General features: G+C 44.7%; 1 protein-coding gene across 1 annotated transcript in view; it reads left to right on the top strand.

Moving 5' to 3' along the window:
- LOC148141182 (uncharacterized) overlaps nt 1-17,245 on the top strand; it is a 40,705-nt gene extending 23,460 nt beyond the window's left edge. The window contains exons 5-8 of the mRNA XM_087978203.1: nt 10,386-10,473; nt 12,409-12,444; nt 14,617-14,707; nt 15,889-17,245. Coding sequence (XP_087834329.1) covers nt 10,419-10,473; nt 12,409-12,444; nt 14,617-14,707; nt 15,889-16,054 — 348 coding nt within the window. The 5' untranslated portion in view covers nt 10,386-10,418 and the 3' untranslated portion in view covers nt 16,055-17,245. The remainder of the gene's footprint in view (nt 1-10,385; nt 10,474-12,408; nt 12,445-14,616; nt 14,708-15,888) is intronic.
- Nucleotides 17,246-22,046: the final 4,801 nt, after the last annotated feature.

The following is a 22,046-nucleotide window of genomic DNA, read 5'->3' as shown; positions in this document are numbered from 1 at the left end:
AAGAGCTCTAGAAAATTTGTCAAACATGATTTCCAGCATTTGTTGCTGATCTGTAATTGTCCTGGAACTAAGTGACTTGCTATGCTATTTCAGAGTCATTACTGTTAATCAGTATGTAAGGTCAAAAGTCAGATGACACCAGGTTATGGTCCAACAGGTTTATTTGAAATCACAAACTTTCAGAGTGCTGCTCCTTCGCCAGGTGAAGTCAACTGGTGTCGTGTGACTTCTGACTTTGTCCACCCGAGTCCAACTGCGGCACCTCCACATCATGGCTACAATCAGCTTTAAGGTGGTGAAGACAGTTAATTTCCTTTTCGTAAAGCGAAGAGTGGGATTTTGACAGGCAATCAAAGATACCGTGTGATCACCATCACTGAAACTGGAATCACATTTCCATGGATGCTGTGGTGGGATTTGAAGCTATACCACCAGAACTTTTGTCTATGTTACTGAGTTCCTGACCTAATGGTCTTACCACAAGTCCACCAACTCCAGGTATGCTATGCCTGAGTACACACTTGGATTAAGGGTTTCAGCTGTGTGTTCATGGATTTTCTAAGGGGCTCATGGATGTTTCCCACAAATTAGGACATTATTTCCCCATCAACACTTTCCTGGGGACATGTCAACTGATCCTGGGTCAGTCTGCAATAATCACTTTGGGAGAAAAAGCAGTCTTACTTTTGGTATCAGCTTATTGGAACCAAGACCCAAAGCTAAGCCAACTAGTTATGATTTCCTTCTGGTTCCTTTAACAATTTCTATTCCTTCCATTTCGAAAAATCTCCAGGACATCAGTTTAATTCAACACAGGTGTATGTGAGAATCAGGCCTGGATAACTGCCCTGTGTCAATGAGAGGCCTCCCTTAGAGATTACAGAAAGAAACTCAAAGTCGCAGGGAGTTTCCGACTGATTTTAACACCTGACCAATTGTGCGGTTTATCACATAAATATATTTGGGAATTGTCTGCTTTGTCCCATTAAAAGTTATTTTAATGATACAGTCAGACTGGCCACCTGTGTTTGCTCAGTAATGCTTCACTTGAAGCTACGTTCATGGTGAGTCACACATTATCCTCACTGTGGCATTTGTCTGCAACACTTTGTCTCCACTCTGGCATTATATTTCAGTGGAAATCTGATAAAAGTCTTCAAAATCACCAGCGGTCTGGATAGAGTAAGATTAACAGTCAGACTCATAGTTTGATGTACTCATTTGACGTAGAAACTACATATGGACTGTACCTTCTCAAGAAAGCAGCTCATCCCCATCTTTTCAAGGGCAACTAGGGAAAGACAATACAACAAATTACACTTGTCTATCTGTTCAATGTAGGCAAAAGGAATTTCTCTACACTTTGCACTTTTTTCACTGGGTTAAGTAGGGTCATGCCTTATCCACCTGTTGCCTTCAAGGATCTGTGGACACATACACTGAGTTACCTCTGATCTTCTGCACTTCCTAGGGTCTCACCATTTGTCATGTATTCCCTTGTTTTGTTATACTCCATGATGTGGAGGTACTGATGTTGGACTGGGGTGGACAAAGTCATAAGTCACATGATACCAATTTATAGTCCAACAGGTTTATTTGAAATCACAAATGCTTGGAGTGCTGCTCCTTCATCAGGTGAAGTCAGGTCTATAACCTGGTGTCATATGACTTCTGACTTTGTTAGTCTTCCCAAAGGGCATTACCTCACACTTTTCAGGATTAAATTCCATTTGCCATTTTTCTGCCCAACTGACCAGCTTGTCTAAATAATTCTGTAGTCTAAGGCTTTCCTCTTTGCTATTTAGCACGCCACCAATTTTTGTGTCATCTGCAAACCTACCAATTAAACCTCCTACATTCATGTCTAGACAACACACACTATGAACAGTAATGGACCCAGTCCCAAGTCTTGCAGAACACCAATGCACATAGGCTTCCAGTCACAAAAACAACCTTCAACTATCACATCAAAAGAGAAAATGCTGGAAAATCTCAGCAGGTTTGACAGCATCTGTAAGGAGAGAAGAAACTATCACACCCTTCCTGCTGTTGCTAAGTCAATTTTGGATCCAATTTGTCAAACTGTCCTGGATCCCATGGACTCTTGTTTTATTGACCAATCTCCTATGCAAGATCTTGGCAAAAACCTTACCAAAGTCCATGCAGACTACATCTACTACACTATCCTCGTGCATACATCTAGTAGCCCCACAAAATACTGATTCAATCTATCAGACATGATTTACCGCTAAACAAAGTTATGCTTAATTAATTCATGCCTCTCCAAGTTGAGATTAATTCGGTCCCTCAGAAATTGTTTTCCCAAGAGTTTCCCCACCACTTATGTTAGACTCACTGCCTATAGATCCATATCACTTTTCTTGAACAAGCTATCCCCCAATTCTCTGACACCACTCTGTCCAGTAAGGATCTGAAAATTAATGTCATAGCCCCTGCAACTTCCTCCCTTTCTTCACATAGCAGTAGGGAATACATCTCAGTTGGACCTGGGGTGTCTGCTAAACCGCTAATAGCTCCTTCCTCCCAAATGTAATTTGGTCAAGTATATCACAGCCTTTTCCATGACTTTGATACATACATAGTTCTCCTTTATTGTGACCACAGAGGCAAAGAACTCATTTAAATCTTCACCAACATCTTCTATCACCATACACAGGTTGTCACTTTGGTCCCTAATGCCCACTCAAACCTGCCCCCGTCACCCTCTCACCCCTAATACATTTACAAAATGCATTTAGATTTTCCTTTAGTTAACCTGCCTGTGTTTTCCATGGTCCACCCTCTACCATTCACTTTCCTAATTCTGTTTGCAGTAATCCTCTGCTCCTCCTCCACACCTCCGGGATGTCCAACGTTTTAAGTCCTTATTATTTACCATTAACTTCCCTTATAGTCTTTATCTAATCCTACACATTGATCAATATTCAGGATTCTCTAGATTTCATCTTTACCGGAATACATTGATCCTTAGCTCTCACTGTTTCTTTTTTTTGAAAGATGTTCACTGCTCCAGTATAGATTTTCTACAAGGAACTGCTGCTATTCCAATTTTGGCCAGATGCTGTCTTTTCATCTTAAAATGGGCCTCCGTCTGGGTCAGTACCTTTATTTCTGGTCCATCTTTATCCTTTTCTATTTTAAGTCTCACTGAATGATGCTCACTAGTACTGAAATGCTCTCCCACTGATCCTTCTCCAGCTTCGTTCCCTAATATTATGTCAAGCACCAGCACCTCTCTTGCGGGACTAGATGCTGACTTTAGAAGCTTTCCTGGGTGGATTTTAAGAAATTTACACTGCCCAAGACTTTTACACTTTGTGTATCCCACTTAATATTGGGAAATTTGAAATCATCGACTACGATTGCCCTGTAACTTTCACACTTCTCTGAGATGTGTCAACATATCAATCTCTCCCTGACTGCTTGAGGGTCTACAACACAACAATGTGATGGTCTCCTCTTTGGGCACTTAGTGCATTGGGTGACTTGCTGTAGCGTTGTGGCATCTGCTCTGAGGGTCTTTGTGTGTAATCTGTGGTTGTGATTAAACACACATCAGTCGGAATACAACTCTCATTTCTCCTCTGGAGCTGGATACAGCTATCAGTTGCTCTTTGGTCTCTCAGTGACAGGGGGTGGTGAGGAAAAGGCAGTGCCTGCTGTAACACTGAGCCAGACAAGCTGCCTGAACCTGGCTCTGTGAGCTCTGATTGTAGACGTGGAGATTAGAAGGAGTTGGGGTCTTGGAAGTGATTGCTTCCTTTGCCAAGAAGCTGCTGATGTCTGTGAAAAGCTCAGCACGTTCAAGACAGAAGTGAAGTATGTTCAGTTACACCATGACCCCACTCTGCAGCCTGCACCCTCCCTGCACTGCGCTTCTTTGATGGTGAGTGGAGAATCTACCTTTCCGATACATGTGTTCCTGTTTATTTCCAGATGAAGCAGTTATTATATTGGGAACACGCTGGCAATTCATGTGGTCACTTTACATATAAAGTTAGCAGAATATTTCCCAGCCATTAAATGGCTTGCACCCTCCCGACCATCAACCTGTTTTCATTTGGGGAAGAATCGTGTCAAAGTCTCCAGTCACTGTTGGACTTTGGATCTGAGTTAGTTGCCAAAACCTGTCCGTGTTGGCACTGGGCAGCCTGCTGCTTTGGGACAAAGCCACACTATACTGTGGAGATTGAAATGGCCTGTTCACTCAGTGCAGTATTCAGCATGAAATCTTAACCAGAGACAGAAAGGGAGAGTAAGAGTTAGCAGGACATGGTGCCAAACCGAGATGGTGCAATGAGTAGGTCAGTCAGATCTAGTCCTTGCTGAAGATAGTGTCACAGAGTCTTGGTTTTTACAGAATGGTGACAGGCCCTTCAGCCCATCATGTCTTGACCAGTAATTAAGCATCCATCCATTCTAATCCCATTTTCCAGAACATCGACCCATAGCCTTGTATGCAATAACAATTTGAGTGTTCATCTGAATAATACCTCTTCAATGTTCCTGCTTTAATCGCCCTTTCAGGCAGCAAGTTCCAAATACTCACCACCCTCTGAGTGAAAACAAATCTTCCCTCAAATTCCCTATAAACCTCTTGCTGCTTACCTTCAAATTGCACCCCCTGTTTATTGACCCCTTGACTAAAGGAAAAGGTTTCTCCCTATTTACGCCATCCATACCTCTTGTAGTTTTACACCTCAATCAGTTTCCCCCACCTTGGTCTTCTCTGATAAAATAACCCCAGCCCATTGAGTGTCTCTCCCTCGCAGAATTGTTCCAGCCGAGGCACCATCTCAGTGATGGAGATAACAACCACTTGTGCTTTGAGAAATCAGAGCCTGGGCTGTGCACATATTGAATACAATATCCCATTATGTTCAGGATACTTAGGAAATCAAAGAATGCAGGGAGAGGCTAAGGGAACTGGAGTCATTACAGTGTGATGGGCAGGCCAGGTTTGAGGGCCTGAATGGTCCACACTAACTCTTGCCCCTTATATCATCATGTGTGCAAGCCACAGTCAAACACGGTGAAACCTTTACTATCCCAGCAGCTTCCAGGTCTGTCCGGTAAATCAATAAAACATGGTGCTAGGGTGGATTAATGTGTAGAGACAGACATTGATCATCTCAACCTCTTCATCCGAACAGGAGGAGACTATTCAGCCCCTGGAGTCTGCTCTGCTGTTCATTGAGATCTTGGCTGATCTGTGGCCTAACTCCATGTATTTGCCTTTGGCCCATATTGTCGAATCATAGAATCCCTATAGTGCAGAAAGAGGCCATTCAGCCCATCGAGTCTGCACTGTCCCTCATATCCCTTAATATCTTTGCTGAACAAAAACTTATCAATAGATTGTGATAGATTTAAGACAGATGTCAGAGGCAGGTTCTTTACTCAGAGAGTAGTAAGGGCGTGGAATGCCCTGCCTGCCAATATAGTTAACTCAGCCACATTAAACAATCCTTGGATAAGGACATGGATGATGATAGGATACGTGGTGGGGCGGGGGGACCTGTTTTGTCCTACATTGTTCCATGTTCTATCAATCTCAGATTTAAAATGACCATTGGATCCAGCATCCAATGCCATTTGTGGAAGAGAGTTCCAAATCTCTCACACCTCTGTGTGTAGAACTTAGAATTTTTGTGACTAAAAATAGAAAATGCTGGAGATACTCAGCATTCAGTCAGAGTCTGCAGGGAGAGAAATCAGGTCATGGTTTCAGAATGATGGATAGTCACCAGAAAGGGAACATTACTCTGAAGAAATGATCTACAACAAGTAAAGCCTTCCTCATTCTGCTGCAGAGGTTCCCCAAACTGATGAATCTTTTAACAATTTTATATTTTCCTTTCAGAATTCTGGCATTCACATAACTTTGAGCCTTAGATTTCTTTGATAGTAAGAAGCCAACAACAAATTGTCTGAATTTGAAAAGACAAGGAGAATTTGAGATAAATCAAGGCATGTGGGAAAGATAAAAAAAAACAGAGAGAGAGAATTTAGGATCAGGATGCACTTTAGTGTGTTTACATCCAATGAACTAAGTTTTAAAGTCACTGTTAGCAGTGAAGAAATTTGGCAGTCATTCCACACCCAGCAAGATCCCACAAACATCAGGAGATAATGAGCAGAGGAGGTTTCTTATGAGTGATGTTGATTGAAAGATATTGTCCAGACACGTGAATACCACCCCTCTGCAAGTTCCCCTCCAGGTCCCTCACTATCCTGACTTGGAAATATATCGCCATTAAGTACAGCATTCCCTCAGCAATGACCCTCTGAATCTCCCTCAGTACTGCTGTGGGAGTTGAGCCTGCCCTTTGAGTTGATGTGAAGATAAGTACTGCATAGATTTGAAATTGAAATGATTTGAGCAGCTGTGCTGGAAATGATTGTTGCAATTTGTGAGCAAAGCACAGACAGAATAAAGAGTTGCAGAATCCCAGAGGCCCACACCACAGTAAAAGGCCCTTTGGCCCTTCCAGTCTGTGCTGGTCAAAAACAGCCATCAAAGGATTCTAATCCCACTTTCCAACATTGATGTTGATAGCCTTGTATAACTTAGCACATTGAAATGCTTCAGTGTTTTGTGGCTTTTTGCCTCTCCCATCTTCAAAGTCAGTGAGTTCCAGATTCCCACCACACCTTTTCCTCAAATCCTCTGTAAACCTTCTTCCCTTTACCCTAAATTCATGGCACCCTGTCACTGATCCTTCCACCAAGGTGAGAAACATTCTTTGCTGTCTCCTGCATCTCTGCGCCTATACCTTTATACTTATCAAACATGTCTTCTCTCAGTTTCCTCTACCCCACAGAAAACAGCCCAGCCGGTTGGTTAGCAATGCTACCTCACAGCGCTAGGGACCTGGGTTTGATTCCATCCTCCAATTACTGTCTGTGTAGAGTTTGCACATTCTCCTGGTGTCTGTATGGGTTTCCCCCAGGTGCTCCCATCCCACAGTCCAAAGATGTGCAGGTCAGGGTGGATTGGCCATGGGAAATTGCCCATAGCGTCTGGGGCAGTGCAGGCTAGATGGATATAGCCATGGAGGGTGAGGTGATGTGTCTGGATGGGTTGCTGTTTGGAGGCTTGGTGTAGACCTGATGGGCGACGTGACCTTCTTCTGCACTGTGGAGATTCTATGATTCAGTCCATCCAATCTCTCTTCATAATGGAAAGTCTCCAGCCCAGGAAACATCCTGTTAAATTTTGTCTGCACCCTCTCCAGATCTATCACATCCCTTAATCATCGCTGATATTATTCCCCTGAAGTACTGCTGAACATTGGGATTTCCCAAAAATTAGGGGTGACGTTAGGAGGTCTTACGAAGTTATGAAAGAATTCTGCTAACAATTATGGGAAAGTGCCATAGTGGTTAGTCTGCACTGTTCAGTGAAGGCAGAAGGCCAGAAATATAAAGAATTAAAGGAAGCTTTGAAAAAAAGCTCACAAATATCTCTGGAACTTCTCTGCCATAAACAACAACAGGAATTTCTGGAAAAACTCAGCAGGTCTGGCAGCATCTGTAGACAGAAAGCAGAGTGAACGTTTCTATTCCTGTGACCCTTCTTCAGAACAGCCAGACCTGCTGAGTTTCTCCAGAAATTCCTGTTTCTGTTTCAGATTTCCAGCAGGTGCAGTTCTTGGAGAGATTCTCGGCCATTAGGACTAACTGTAGCCGATCCAGGAATGATTATTTGTTATCAGTGGTGACTGGGTTCAGTTAGTGACCAACTGCAGAATGTGTGGATGACAGCTTAGTGAAAGCACTGACAGATGGCAATGCAAACCATTTCAGGAAAACATCACAGTGCGGGAACAAGACACACGTGCTCGAGTGTGAGGATCAGGGAGAATATAGAAATAAGGAGGGTTCTGACTGCTCAGATTAAGGTCTTTGATAACTCCCTTTGAAAGCATCAGAAACTGTCAACACTAATACACTATAAACCCACACTGTCACCAAACTGAACAGTTTATACACTGAATGGAATCCTTACTATAGGTAAAAAGATCTTTCTGTTATTTTATTCAGGGAATTTTAATTTCATTCAGATGGAGTGTGTTAATACTTGGAAATGTGTCTGAGACAATTGCAGCATGGGGTTAGATCTTGAAAATTAGATTAGATTAGATTAGATTACTTACAGTGTGGAAACAGGCCCTTCGGCCCAACAAGTCCACACCGACCCGCCGAAGCGTAACCCACCCATACCCCTACATTTACCCCTTACCTAACACTACGGGCAATTTAGCATGGCCAATTCACCTGACCTGCACATCTTTGGACTGTGGGAGGAAACCGGAGCACCCGGAGGAAACCCACGCAGACACGGGGAGAACGTGCAAACTCCACACAGTCAGTCGCCTGAGGCGGGAATTGAACCCGGGTCTCTGACGCTGCGAGGCAGCAGTGCTAACCACTGTACCACCGTGCCGCCCACCCTTCTTCAGGAATGAGGCTTATGCCCGAAATGTCAATTCTCCTTCTCCTTTGATGCTGCCTGACCTGCTGCGCTTTTCCAGCAACACATCTCCAGCATCTGCAGTCCTCACTTTCTCCTAGTTGATTTTAATCTACTGCGAATTCTCTTGCAAGGATGCCTTCCTTGAAGAAGCTCTACCTGCAATCTTCTTCCCAACCTCTCCGCCCCCACCCCCTCTCCGGCCTATCACCCTCACCTTAACCTCCTTCCACCTGTCGCATTCCCAATGTCCCTCCCCCAAGTCCCTCCTCCCTACCTTTTATCTTAGCGTGCTTGGCACACCCTCCTCATTCCTGAAGAAGGGCTTATGCCCGAAACGTCGATTCTCCTTCTCCTTTGATGCTGCCTGACCTGCTGCGCTTTTCCAGCAACACATTATTAAGCTCTGATCTCCAGCATCTGCAGTCCTCACTTTCTCCATGGGGTTAGATACAGAGTAAAGCTCCCTCTACACTGTCTCCATCAAACACACCAAGGAATGGGACAGCATGGGGTTAGATACAGAGTAAAACTCCCTCTACACTGTCTCCATCAAACACTCCCAGGACAGAGACAGCACAGGGTTAGATACAGAGCTAGGCTGCCTCTATACTATGGGGGAGGTGATGATCTAGTGGTATTATCGCTAGACTGTTATTCCAGAGACTCAGAAAGTGTCCTGGGGACCTGGGTTTGAATCCTACCTTGGCAGTTGGTATCATGTGAATGCAATTCAAATCTAGAATCAAGGATCTAATGATGAATCCGTTGTTGATTGTCGTAAAAACTCATCTGGTTCACTAATGCCCTTTAGGGAAAGCAATCTGCTATCAATCATAGAATCCCTACAGTGTGGAAACAGGCAGTTTGGCCCAGCAAGTCCACACTGACCCTCCGAAGAGGGTCCCACCCAGACCCATTCCCCTATTATTTTACATTTACCCCTGACTAATACACCTTACCTACACATCTCTGAACACTATGGGCAATTTATCATGGCCAATTCACCTAACCTGCATATCTCTGGACTGTGGGAGGAAACCGGAGGACCTGAGGAAACCCATGCAGACACAGGGAGAATGTGCAAACTCCACACAGACAGTCGCCTGAGGGTGGAATTGAACCCAGGTCCCTGGCACTGTGAAGCGGCAGTGCTAACCACTGAGCCACCATGCCATCCTTACCTGGTCTGGCCTACATGTGATTCCAGACCCACAGGTTGACTCTAACTGCCCTCTGAGCAATGAATGGTCTAGCCAGTGACACCTGCATCCCATGCATGAATAAAGGAAAACAAAAATATCCATATCAAACACTCCCAGAACAGGGATAGTATGGAGTTAAAAACAGAGTAAAGTTCCCGCCACATTCTCCTGTTTGGGGAAGTGTGGTATTGATTTGGGCAGAGTGGCACAGTTGAGGTACACAGCTGTAAAATGTGTGAGGAAGGGGTGATGGACACAGCTTTGTCTGTGAGTCACAGTCAGATCTGGCTGAGCTGAAATTGCTGTCAGGCTGTTTTCTGGATCAGTTGCTCACACAGTACCTGCTTTTATTAACCTGAGCTATGGAACAATTAAAACCTTACACCTCACTTTCAGGCTTTGTTCTCGCATAAACTTTAAAACTTGAGTAATGAGCTTTGGCTCCAGGGTTCTGTTTGCAACAGAACATTAATGTTTCCAGAAGATGCTTCTGCCAAAAAACAATTTTCCAACATTACCCCTGGCCCTTCCCCACCTTCCATCAGTCTACCTTGATCAGGAGGTACCTCCCTCTGCCCACCCTGAGGGTGTTCCTGACATAATGAGCTCAGACAGGGCAATAAAATGCTGCTATGGTTGTCCCCAGCTCTGACCTGTCTGTCTCACACTGAGCTCTTTCTTAGCAAAGGTGCACTCGGATCAAGGACTGCATCGAGATGAGGACTCTGATTCTGCTCAGTCTCTGTGCACTGGCTGCTGTCTGCATGGGAGGTAGGGAGTTTACACCTTGTTACATTATCCTCTGAATCTCTACTTCATTCCTCACCGTGACGTTCCACTCTCCTCTTCCTTTTCTGTGCTCCAGGTGTCAAACTCAGGCTGTGAGGCTGGTTCCGTCTGGGAAAGCTTCACCGGGAATACTGACCCCAGATTCATTACCTTGACAAGTCGAAAGTAAAACCCAATTTTTGCCTCTGCCTATTGGCTGGGGAGCAACACAATATTTGAGAATTTTGAGCATAAATAGCAAAGCGAGAGCGCCTTAGGGAAGGGTATTCCCTTTGGGAGTCAAACAGGATAGCGATAGCTTCCTGGATTTAATGCAGAAACAGGAACCTGCATTTATATAGCATATTTAATGTCCTCTGGATGCCTGGAAGTGCCTTGCAGCCAATGGATTTTAGTCCCCAATGCCAGCCACTGTCGCAATGTTGCACATTCATCAAGAAAATCTGTTCAAAGCAACATCCCGAGAACAGCAATAAGATAAAGGATGAGGTAATCTGCGCATGTGTGAGATTGCTGAGCAATATCTGATCAGTGCTTCATGGAATAATAACACAAGCTGTTTTATAATTGTTCCTTGATTTAACGTCTGATTTGAAAGATGCCATCCTTTGATAATTCAGCGCTCCCTTGATACTGAATCAGTTCAGATTCTATGTTCAATTGACTTTCACAGCAGACCACCTGACTCAGAAACCACAATACTAGCCCCTGAGCCATGCACTGCCCACACTGACTGTTAAAGACTGGGCAATTAGCTCAGAATTGCTAGTGCTTTAAGACCCCTTACTACAGAGTACATCAATCACTGAAGGAGACTAAAGGGAAACCTTATTAGATCAGAAGGTTGGAAGGAGCTAATATAATGTGGAAACATTGATATCTAGTTTATAGTGTACCAACTCCCCAAGCTTCCTAGCACCATTAACAACCCATCCTGCCATTTAAAAAGATTTCTGTATTGAATCCAGTTACTATCTTATCATTTAGTGTATATTTGTTATTTGTTCCTCCTTCAAACGATAGCATTCCAGCACCAAGTGGATCTTATTCCTAATGTACTGCCCAGTCTGTGTTCTCCTGCACATAGTTACAACCCCTATTCTCACTGTCTCTGTAGAATCTGTAAATGTTGGTATTCTGCCCTTTATGTCTCAGTACAATATGAAGTCTGATGCTAATCCATTAGGACACTGGGAGAGCAGTGAGAAGCCTGAGCCAGAATTTCTCACTTTCATTTCAGACCTGCTGAGACCAGACTCCCTTGATTCTCTTCAGTGGTCTTCCCCGCCCTGTCCCTGCCGGATCTGTTTGTCAATTCTTTATCTCTTCTCCTGCTCTGGTTTTATTGACACCTCCCAGACGTCACTGATGTAATTGTCTTTTAGCTAACCATCACCTGTGCTCACTCTGACCAGTCAATGATAGCTAGAGAAGTTCATGCCAATGTTTCTCTGGCCACCCTCGCCTCACAAACTCCAAAATCTCCTCCACAGATTTATCACTTGGCTTTCTTTCTGTGCCTTAGCAGCATCACCTGAAAATATATCCTGAGGTTTCCCACTCCATTAATTTCAACGTTTTACAAAGCTTGCCCCCCATCTATCTCTTCAACCCTCTCCAGTCCCACAATCCATGCACATGTTCCAATTCTGACCAATTCCAATTCCTCAATCTCTCATTGGGAGCTATCCCTTCAGCTGCCAAACCTTTTCTTGTGGAATTCCTTCCCTAACCCTCTACATCTCTTTACCTCTCTCTCTCTTCTGGTTGTTACTAAGCGAACAAAACCAACCTTTTAGAACCAATCCTCTCCCTCTCTCTGTTGAAGAGTCTATTACCAACAGGTTTGTGTTTGCTGGTTCCACACGCATTCCCCAACCTGTCAATCTCTTACCACTTTGTTGTTCTCTCTTTCAGCTCCCAAAGAATTCATCGGACCTGCTGAGAAGGAAGGTCAGTGTTTCAGTCGGGAAAGTGAGGGACAGCAGGGAAATTAAAAGGGGAGAATGAGAGGCAGTGAGCTGGCCGAGAAAGAAAGAGAGAGAGTGAGGAGCGAAGGCTGGGATAGAGACAGTTCGATATTCTCTCATCTCTGCAGAGGTTGAGGGGCAAGGGATGGTGGGGGTGTGGGTGTCAGTGTTGGGAGGGGAACTGCTCTCGGGTGAGAAACCAGGTCTGAGTGAAAGACCTGGCTCCGTCTGATGTGTGAACCTGAGAAAATAATCGAGGGATGAGCAATGCTGCAATTTCCAGCCCGGATGTAATCAACAGAAAGTATTCAAATTCAATGCTTAAAATTCAGTTGATGTCATCCCAAAGCCACAGTGACCACTGCCCTATAATAATGCTAATGAGCCTTTCTTCCCTAGATTATATCTTCTCTGGTTTTGATAATCCCATATTGTGCTTGCTAACTGCGATGTAATCCTGTAATTACTTGCAGCACACAATGATGGTCAGTATTATTCTGGATCAGCTAACAGTCACTGCCAACTGTTTTTTTTATCTGAAATCTGCTTGTTGACATCATGCTGCACTTTTTATATGAGGAGTTGATGGGTTAATAAACAGTAATTTAATGACAGAAACCCAATCAGAGTCAAAACAACATCTCAGAGCCTCAGTTAAACTATTTACTCTCCAATTCCAACTCAGCCAAACTTAGCTGCAAGAATTCAGAGAACCTGTCCACAGAGAGGCCATTCAGTCCACTGGGTTGATGACAGATCTTTGAAAGAGCTGTCCAATTACTTTCTCTCCAACCCTCTCTTCCACCATAGCTTTGAAAATGGATTCAGATCTTCTAATCAACTCTCTCCCCTCACATTGCTGACTCTCACTGAGGTACAGTCCCACACACACTGACTCTGACTGGAGTACAGTCCCGCACATGCTGACTCACTGGAGTACAGTCCCATACACACTGACTCTCACTGGGGTACAGTTCCACACACATTTACTCTCGCTGAGGTACAGTCCCACACACACTAATTCTGACTGGAGTACAGTCCCGCACACGCTGACTCACTGGGATACAGTTCCACACACACTGACTCTCACTGAGGTACAGTTTCACACACATTGACTCTCACTGAGGTACAGTCCCCCCTACACACTGACTCTCACTGGGGTACAGTCCCACACACACTGACTCTCACTGAGGTACAGTCCCACACACACTGACTCTCACCGAGGTACAGTCCCACACACACTGACTCTCACCGAGGTACAGTCCCACACACACACTGACTCTCTCTGGGTTACAGTTCCACACACACTGACTCTCACTGAGGTACAGTCCCCCACACACACTGACTCTCACTGGGCTACAGTCCCACACACACACTGACCCGCACTAAGGTACAGTCCCACACACACACTGACTCTCACTGGGGTACAGTTCCACACACAGACTCTTACTGAGGTACAGTCCCACACACTGACTCTCACTGAGGTACAGTCCCACACACACACACTGACTCGCACTGGGGTACAGTTCCACACACACTGACTCTCACTGAGGTACAGTCCCACACACACACTGACTCTCACTGAGGTACAGTCCCACACACACATACTCTCTCATTACAGTACAGTCCACACACACTGACTCTCACTGAGGTACAGTCCCACACACACACTGACTCTCACAGACGTACAGTCCCACACACACACACTGACTCTCACTGAGGTACAGTCCCACACACACACACTGACTCGCACTGGGGTACAGTTCCACACACACTGACTCTCACTGAGGTACAGTCCCACACACACACTGACTCTCACTGAGGTATAGTCCCGCACACACACACTGACTCTCATTAGGGTACAATCCACACACACTGACTCTCACTGAGGTACAGTTCCACCCACACACTGACTCTCACTGAGGTACAGTCCCACACAGACTCTCACTTGGGTACAGTCCCACACACACGACTCTCACTGGGATACAGTTCCACACACACAGACTCTCACTGGGGTACAGTCCCACACACACTGACTCTCACTGGGTACAGTCCAACATACACTGTCACTCACTGGGGTATTGCTGTCTGACCTTTCATGTTTTGCTTCATCTTGTCAAATTCCTCATTAATTGAATTTTTATAATCTCTTTAGAAACCTTTATGGACAAACAAACTGCAAACAACTTTGTGAGGAGAAAGAGACACACGTATGGTTACTATCATCATTACCCATCGTACGAAAGGTGAGCTCTCTACTGCAGAGGCAGGAGCACCTCTGGGTTAAATTCCTTGCCCCAGAATTTAAATGTTTCATCCACAGCCCCGGGGGAGGGGTATACATCTCCCTGACAGGAAGGCTACTGCATAGAACTCGCAAATTTGGAGCAGGAGGCCTTTCGGCCCCTCAAGCGTGTTCTTCCAGTCGATTCACTCACTGACTCCTGCTATGGGGGTGAAATGAGGGAAGATTGAACAGGCTTGGCCTGTACTCATTGGAGGTTGGATGGATGAGAGGTGATCTTATTGATCTTACAGTTTAGGATGAAGGGGCCTCCCCTTTAAGGAGATTGCTTCTCTCCCAGAGGATCTGAGGTATTTTCTTCTCCAGAGTGGGGCCAAAAGGGTCACAGTGCAGGAAGGGTCAGGGTGGTCAGAATTCAGAGATGGTCAGGGTGCAAAGAGGGTCATAGTATAGGAAGGGTCAGGGTGATTCATAGTTTAAGCAATGTAAGGGATCAGGATTCAGGATAGGTCAGGGTTCAGATGTGGTCTGTTGAGTATTTTTGAGAACATGATGGACACATGCTTGATGAACAAAGGAGTCAGATAATATTGGGGGTAGATAGGAAAGTGGAGCTGAAGCCACAGTTAGATCAGCCACGATCGTATAGAACAGTGGAGGATTCTTGAGGGGCTGAATGGCCTGCTTTTAATGGTGTTCTATTCTGTTCCATGTCTGTACCTGTGTCTGTGATTCCTCCCCATGCTGATGGGTGATGGTGAGCTAATGTGATAATGTCAAAGCTCTGGGTTCAAATCCCTCCACAATCACTGACAGAATTCAATGAAGTTTATAAAGTCTGGATGTGAAAGATCCGTCTCAGTATAACAGCAACTGCGAATGTCAGAGGAACCCATGTGATATGCTAATGACCTTGAGGGAAGGACATCAGTCCTTAGCTAGTTGTGGATAAATCCTAATGGTGCTTTGAAATGGCAGGCCATCAGATCAGCTGTGATCCAACTGAATGTTGGATCAGATTCCAAGGGGCCGAATGGCCTATTTCTGCTCTGGATTTATATGTCGATATTTTATAGAATAACATCCCTCAGAAGTCCCTTGAAATGCTCTACCGCATTAACGGCACTACTTAAATGTAGGTTGTCATTGTAAAGCTAACTCTCCTGTGTTGTATTGTTTCAGTGTCCGGGAGATCTACAAGAGTCCTGTTGAAGTTAACAGGGAATACTGTGACGGAGACGAAAACTGTGGAAAGGGTTACCCCTACGCAGTCTACGGGAAAGGATACGGCTATGGCTATGGTTACCAAGGATATTACCGACCATATTATCACAGCGCCAAGTACTGAACAAATGCACATCAGATCTCCCCTCCCCTCCCCCCTTGTCAACAGGAGCCAGAGGTTAGAATGGAACAGTTACTGGAAATATGAACATAACTTTTAATTCAAATAAAACCAGGGAAGAGAAAACACAAGAGATTTGCCAAGTAGGTCCCTATTTAAAAGAAGGCAATTTATTCCCCAAAACTGCCCATTCTCAATGAACAGGTTTTTAAAACACAAATTATGATGGGGATGTGGAAGTCCCATCTCCCCATGAAATTCCTGCTGGGCTTTCGCTGTCAAACCAGAGACCAACTTGGTAATTGGACGTCAGTGGTGAATTGTGAAGGTTACAAAGGGTAAAGTCTACAGTACAATATGGTGACAGACAGGGCAGCCACGCTATCACTGCATGGTTGTAAATTTTCTTGGTCTGATCGCCTTCACACGCTGTTCACTACAGAGTCACAAATTTAGCTGAGATCAAAAATCGAAGCCTACTGTGTCCCTAAAGCAATGCAACAATTCACTGTGACTTGAAATTTACACTGGGGAATGAACTTCCAATGAGAAAGTCAGTTATATGGGAACTTTGAGTCTTCCTGCCTTGCAGAAGTGTGACGGTATTCTGTGACAGTGCGAACAATGCAGTTACATGTTGGGTCAGAGAGGCAGAGTAACACCAATAGCTACTAAATAGAACAGCAGGCCTTGTTAGAAATGAAGGCACCTGGGGAATAATTGCTGGACAAAGCTATTTTTTGAGAATCTAGATTAACAGGACACACAACCTTGGGTCTTGGGGCACCCTGGTGAGCTTTAACAGAGAGCAAGAGCAAATTGCATCTTGCCCATGCTAACAGCAAACATTAACAAACCACCAACAAGAAGAGATCTGCTCCTTATTGCCAGTAACAGTACTGTTCTAACCTGTGAAGCTCAGGAGTGTGAAGGAATATTTAACTGTCAGCCATTCTGAAAGACATGACTGATGGAAACAGAAATGTGTACATTATCATGATGTTAGGACACAGACAGATTAGTTTCTGATCGATTATTAATAATATGCATGTCTCCAAAATACTGTTCCATTTATTACTCCTTTCACAATCACTGCCTTGTCTCTTTAATGTTGTTCTCAGTGTTAAGCTCCCTTGCTGTAATATGCATGTACTGCTGCCATTCTGTGAAGATAGCAAAAATATAAATAAAATGCATTCTCCCTCCTGTCTGATTTCTCCCAGTGTTGGTTACTGGCTTGAACTGGTAAGTTCGAGGGGACAGATTGGTAAGTATCAGGAATTAGGGTCAGCTAAGCAGGTTTTCACTATGAGAGAATAAATTGACAGTGAGATTGTCTCATTTTGTAGAATTTTAAAGGGACTGGTTAATGGGGACAGTGACAATTTGCTTCACCTTCTCCAAAGGACAAGACCTGGAATTGAAAAGAGTAAATTCAAAAACTGATCTAATATTTCACTGGGATCTGCAATCTATGAAACTGATTTCCTTGGGAGCTGGTAATTAGCAGATAGCAGTAAGAATTACTTTGGGATAACGTGGATTGGGGATTTGAGACAGGATGTGTAATGAGGGATGCTCAGGAGGAACAGATGGGCTTAACCTGATGGATCCCAAAGCTCTCTTTCAATGGAATGGTGGGGGGGGGGGGGGAGAGGGGGGTGCTGTTGATGGGGTGGGATGTTGGGGGGACAGTTGGTGACAATTGGCGGGACATGTGAAGGATGGTGACATCTTGAGAAATGTCCATATCACAGAGGAGGAGGTGCTGGATGTCTTAAAATGCACTAAGGTAAATAAATCCCCAGGACCTGATCAGGTGTACCCTAGAACTCTGTGGGGAGCTAGGGAAGTGATTGCTGGGCCCCTTGCTGAGATATTTGTATCATCGATAGTCACAGATGAGGTGCTGGAAGACTGGAATTTGGCTAACGTGGTGCCACTATTTAAGAAAAGCCAGGGAACTATAGACCAGTGAGCCTGACATCGGTGTGGGCAGGTTGTTGGAGGGAATCCTTAGGGACAGGATTTACATGTATTTGGAAAGGCAAGGACTGATTAAGGATAGTCAACATGGGTTTGTGTGTAGGCACCGGTAGCAAACCTGAGAACACTACTCAAAACGTCCTGCTCTTCAGCTTCCAACCTAGCTCTCTGTAGTCACTTCTCAGATCCTCAATCCTTTTCCTGACTATATCAATGGTACCAATATGTACCACGATTTCTGGCTGCTCACCCTCCCCCTTCAGAATCTTGTAAACCCGATCGGTGACGTCCCGGACCCTGTCACTGGGGAGGCAATGTACCTTCCGGTAGTCCAGTTCCTAATCACAAAATCTCCTGTCAATCCATCTAATGATTGAGTCTCCTACCACCAGCACTTCTCTACTTTCCTCCCTTTCCTTCTGAGCCACAGTGCCAAGCTCTGTGGCAGAGACCTGACAACTATGGCTTTCCCCGGTAGGCTGTCCCCAGCAGCAGTATCCAAAACGGTATTCTTATTGCTGAGGAGAACGGCCAGATGGAATCCCTGCCCTATCTGTTGGTTCCCTTTCCTCCCCCTGACTGTAACCCAGTTGTCCTTATCCTGTGTCTGAGGAGTGACCACCTCCCTGTATATCCTCTTTATTCCCCCCTCAGTCTCCCGGATGATCCACAGTTCATTTTGGCTCCAGCTCCAGTTCCCTAACTTGGTTTTCAAGGAGCTGCAGTTGGGTGCACTTCCTGCAGATGTGGCCAGTGGAGACATGTGTTGTGTCTCTCACCAGTCATATTCTGCAGCAGGAACATGCAACTGCCCTATCAGCCATACTCCATGAATATTTTGGGTTTAGATCGCACCCACTTAAAAAACAATCACTTACCTTTCCCGGCAGTCCTTGTTTCTCTCTGCCCCCTCTCCTCACCGTTCTGTAAAAAATGGAGACCCGACTCTCAAGGTAAGTCCCTTTTTAAGTGGGAAAATGTACCCTTCTCGGCAGCCCTCGTTTCTCTTCGCCAGGGGAGGGCATGGATTGGGTAAATAGACAAGGTCTTTTCCTTGGGGTAGGGGAGTCCAGAACTAGAGGGCATAGGTTACGGTGAGAGGGGAAAAATTTTAAAGGGATCTAAGGGGCAATTTTTCACACAGATGGTGGTGTGTGTATGGAATGAGCTGCCACAGGAAGTGGTGGAGGCTGGTACAATTGCAACATTTAAAAGGCATCTGGATGGGCATATGAATAGGAAGGGTTTAGAGGGATATAGGCCAAGCGCTGGCCAATGGGACTAGATTATGTTAGGATATTTGATCGACATGGACGAGGTGGACTAAAGGCTCTGTATCTGTGCTGTACATTTCTGTGAACCTAAGACAGGGTTCCCCACATCACGTATGGGTCTTTTGTAGATACATTGGCTGATCACTGAACATTCAATAGCCCCAGGGTCAAGTGACCAGGCTAATGGGAGAAGGTGAGATATGTTAATTGTCTTCTGTTCTTGTCTGTGGATCCCTATGTTCTTACATTTCTGAATGATGGTTACACGCTCGGAACTAGGGACAGCTCAAATCAAAACAAAATACGGTGGATGCTGGAAATCTGAAATGAAAACAAAGTGCTGGAGAACCTTCCCATGTCTGGCAGCATCTGTGGAGAGTGACAGAGTTAACATTTCGAGTCTGATATGACCCTTCTGCAGAAACGGAAAGAGATTGGAAAATGGTGCTTTCGAAACTGTAGACACAAGGGGACACCTTCATTTCCACTTTGTACACATCCTTTATCATCCCCCCACCACCATTAGGAAGCCCTCTGTTCTTGGCTTTTTGCAACTTTACAATCTGCTACATTGTAGTCGGTTAGCTTAGTTGGCTGTACAGCCGGTTTGTGACACCAACAGCATGGGCTCAATTCCTGCACTAGCTGAGATCATCATGTTGGTCCCACCTTCACAACCTCTCCGCTTGCCTCTGACATTGTGATCCTCAGGTTAAACCTCCACTAGTCATCTTGCTCTAATGAGACAGTGAAACAATAATGACTTTACCTTTGTAATCAGTTCCATTTACTCCTCAGCATAAAGAACTCTGTTTCCAATCGCTTTCTGTTCTGAAGTATGGTCATATCACACAAAATGTTGACTTTGTTTTCTCTCCACAGGTGCTTTTAGACCTGTTGAGTTTTTCCAGTGTTCGGTTTTTATTTTAAGGACATGTCTATCCTCCTCAGCTGAGATTTCACCACTAAATGACCTGCTGCCTATGAAGATCTAACCAGTCAATTAAAATTCAAACTCCTCCCCACAACTACTATAGTGAGGAGAAATGCATTTGAGGAGGAGACTGGAAAGGCAGACAGGCTGAAGCCAGGATAATAATCTCTTCAATAATCTACCTTTGAGGCTACCTTTACTAAAATATACCTTTGGGAGAGACAATGTGGATTGAAAGTGTCTTTCCATAAATCTCAGTCCTTCATATTGTTTTAATAACTCTCTGACACATTTGACAGCTGTTGCCTATTCCTTGAGAAGGTCTTGCAAATAATGTAGCCATTTATACGCAGCAAATTCTGACAGACAGTAATGCAGTGAATGATTTGTTGAGGAACTTGATAGGGATAGGACCCTGAAATACCTGTGGAACTGGGGAAGGAGGCATCATGTCATTGTCCCACCCAGTGCTGCATCATCCTCATTATTTCACCAGAGAGTCCACCTTTGGTCTGTCATAACGTTTGATCCCATAGTCTCCCAGGTCAATCCTACAGCTCTGTGACTCAGAGAGGAAGGTGGTTATTGGCCTGTATGTGGTGAGCACTCACCTCAGTCCCAGCAATAAGACTAACCGAGGTCAGACATCCCTAGTCTGGAGGCTCCCCCAGTAATCCACCACTTCAACACTAATAATATCCTCAGTGTCGGCGACATGTTGGGTTAGCTAATTGTGTGTGCGCGCGTGTGTGTGTACATCTGTCTGTGTGCGTGTGTGTGCGCATCTTTGTATGCGTATTTATATGTGTCTAGTTGTCTGTGTATGTGTGTGTCTGTGGGAGTGTGACTCTGTGTATGTGTGTGACTAACTATCTGTGTATGTATGTCTGCATGTGTATGTTTGTCTGTGGGAGTGGGAGTCTGTGTGTGTGTGACTAACTGTGTAAGTGTATGTGCGTGTCTCTATGTGTGTGTCTGTGCGACTGGGCATGTTGGTGAATCAAGTCAGGCAGTTGAGGCCCGCTTGCTTGCATTCTCTCCTTACGGGACCAGAACAGGGGTACTGCCAATGTCAGAGAAGGAGACCATGATAGTGAGAGTGTGTTCTGACAGGAGGTTTTACGCTAATTTCCTTGTACCTCTTTAGCCTTGTCTATGAAGGAACATTTTCCACGGTAGCAATAGACCTTGTTGTCTGTAGCAGCTTCTCACCCAATCACCACCTTCTCACAGCAATGAGAGGTGAGTAATAAAGAGCAGCTTTCTCAGTGACGCTCATTACCCAGAGTGAATTTTTCAAAAATTCCCCATGCACTTTGATGATCTTACAGCTATGACTGAAATCAGGTTGTGAACACAATCCACACATAGGGATTGAAGTTCATTTATTTTATGACTGGCAGCCTTCAGACACCAACCATTCAGTTTGTTTATATACTGATTTGATGCAATATTTTCATGTTACACCTACACTTCCAGGGACTTTGCCAGCTCAGGTATAACACTCCAGTCCTAGGCACATTGAATTAACTCGAGCTGGTATCAGGGCAGGTAGGAGCAGTTCAGCTGGAAATGTCAGTAGACACAGGGCCATACTCTCCAGACTGCACTCACCCAACACCAGAAAGCTTAGACACCATTATTCCAGACACAGGAATCTGGGGAATGTCCACAACCTCATTTCAATAAACCTTTACATTTATGTTTAATATTTTTTCCTGAAACATCCTTAATATTTACTATTGAAAGAATGTCACCTGCATATTAATGTACTGTGGAACAGGAACTATCTGACTCTTGA

The sequence above is a fragment of the Chiloscyllium plagiosum genome, unplaced genomic scaffold, assembly GCF_037043375.1.
Source record: "Chiloscyllium plagiosum isolate Xiang-an unplaced genomic scaffold, Cpla_swu_hap1 HiC_scaffold_33, whole genome shotgun sequence".
NCBI classification, from domain to species: domain Eukaryota; kingdom Metazoa; phylum Chordata; class Chondrichthyes; order Orectolobiformes; family Hemiscylliidae; genus Chiloscyllium; species Chiloscyllium plagiosum.
The sequence above is the reverse complement of the archived record's forward strand: the minus strand, read 5'-3'. Positions and strand labels throughout refer to the sequence as shown.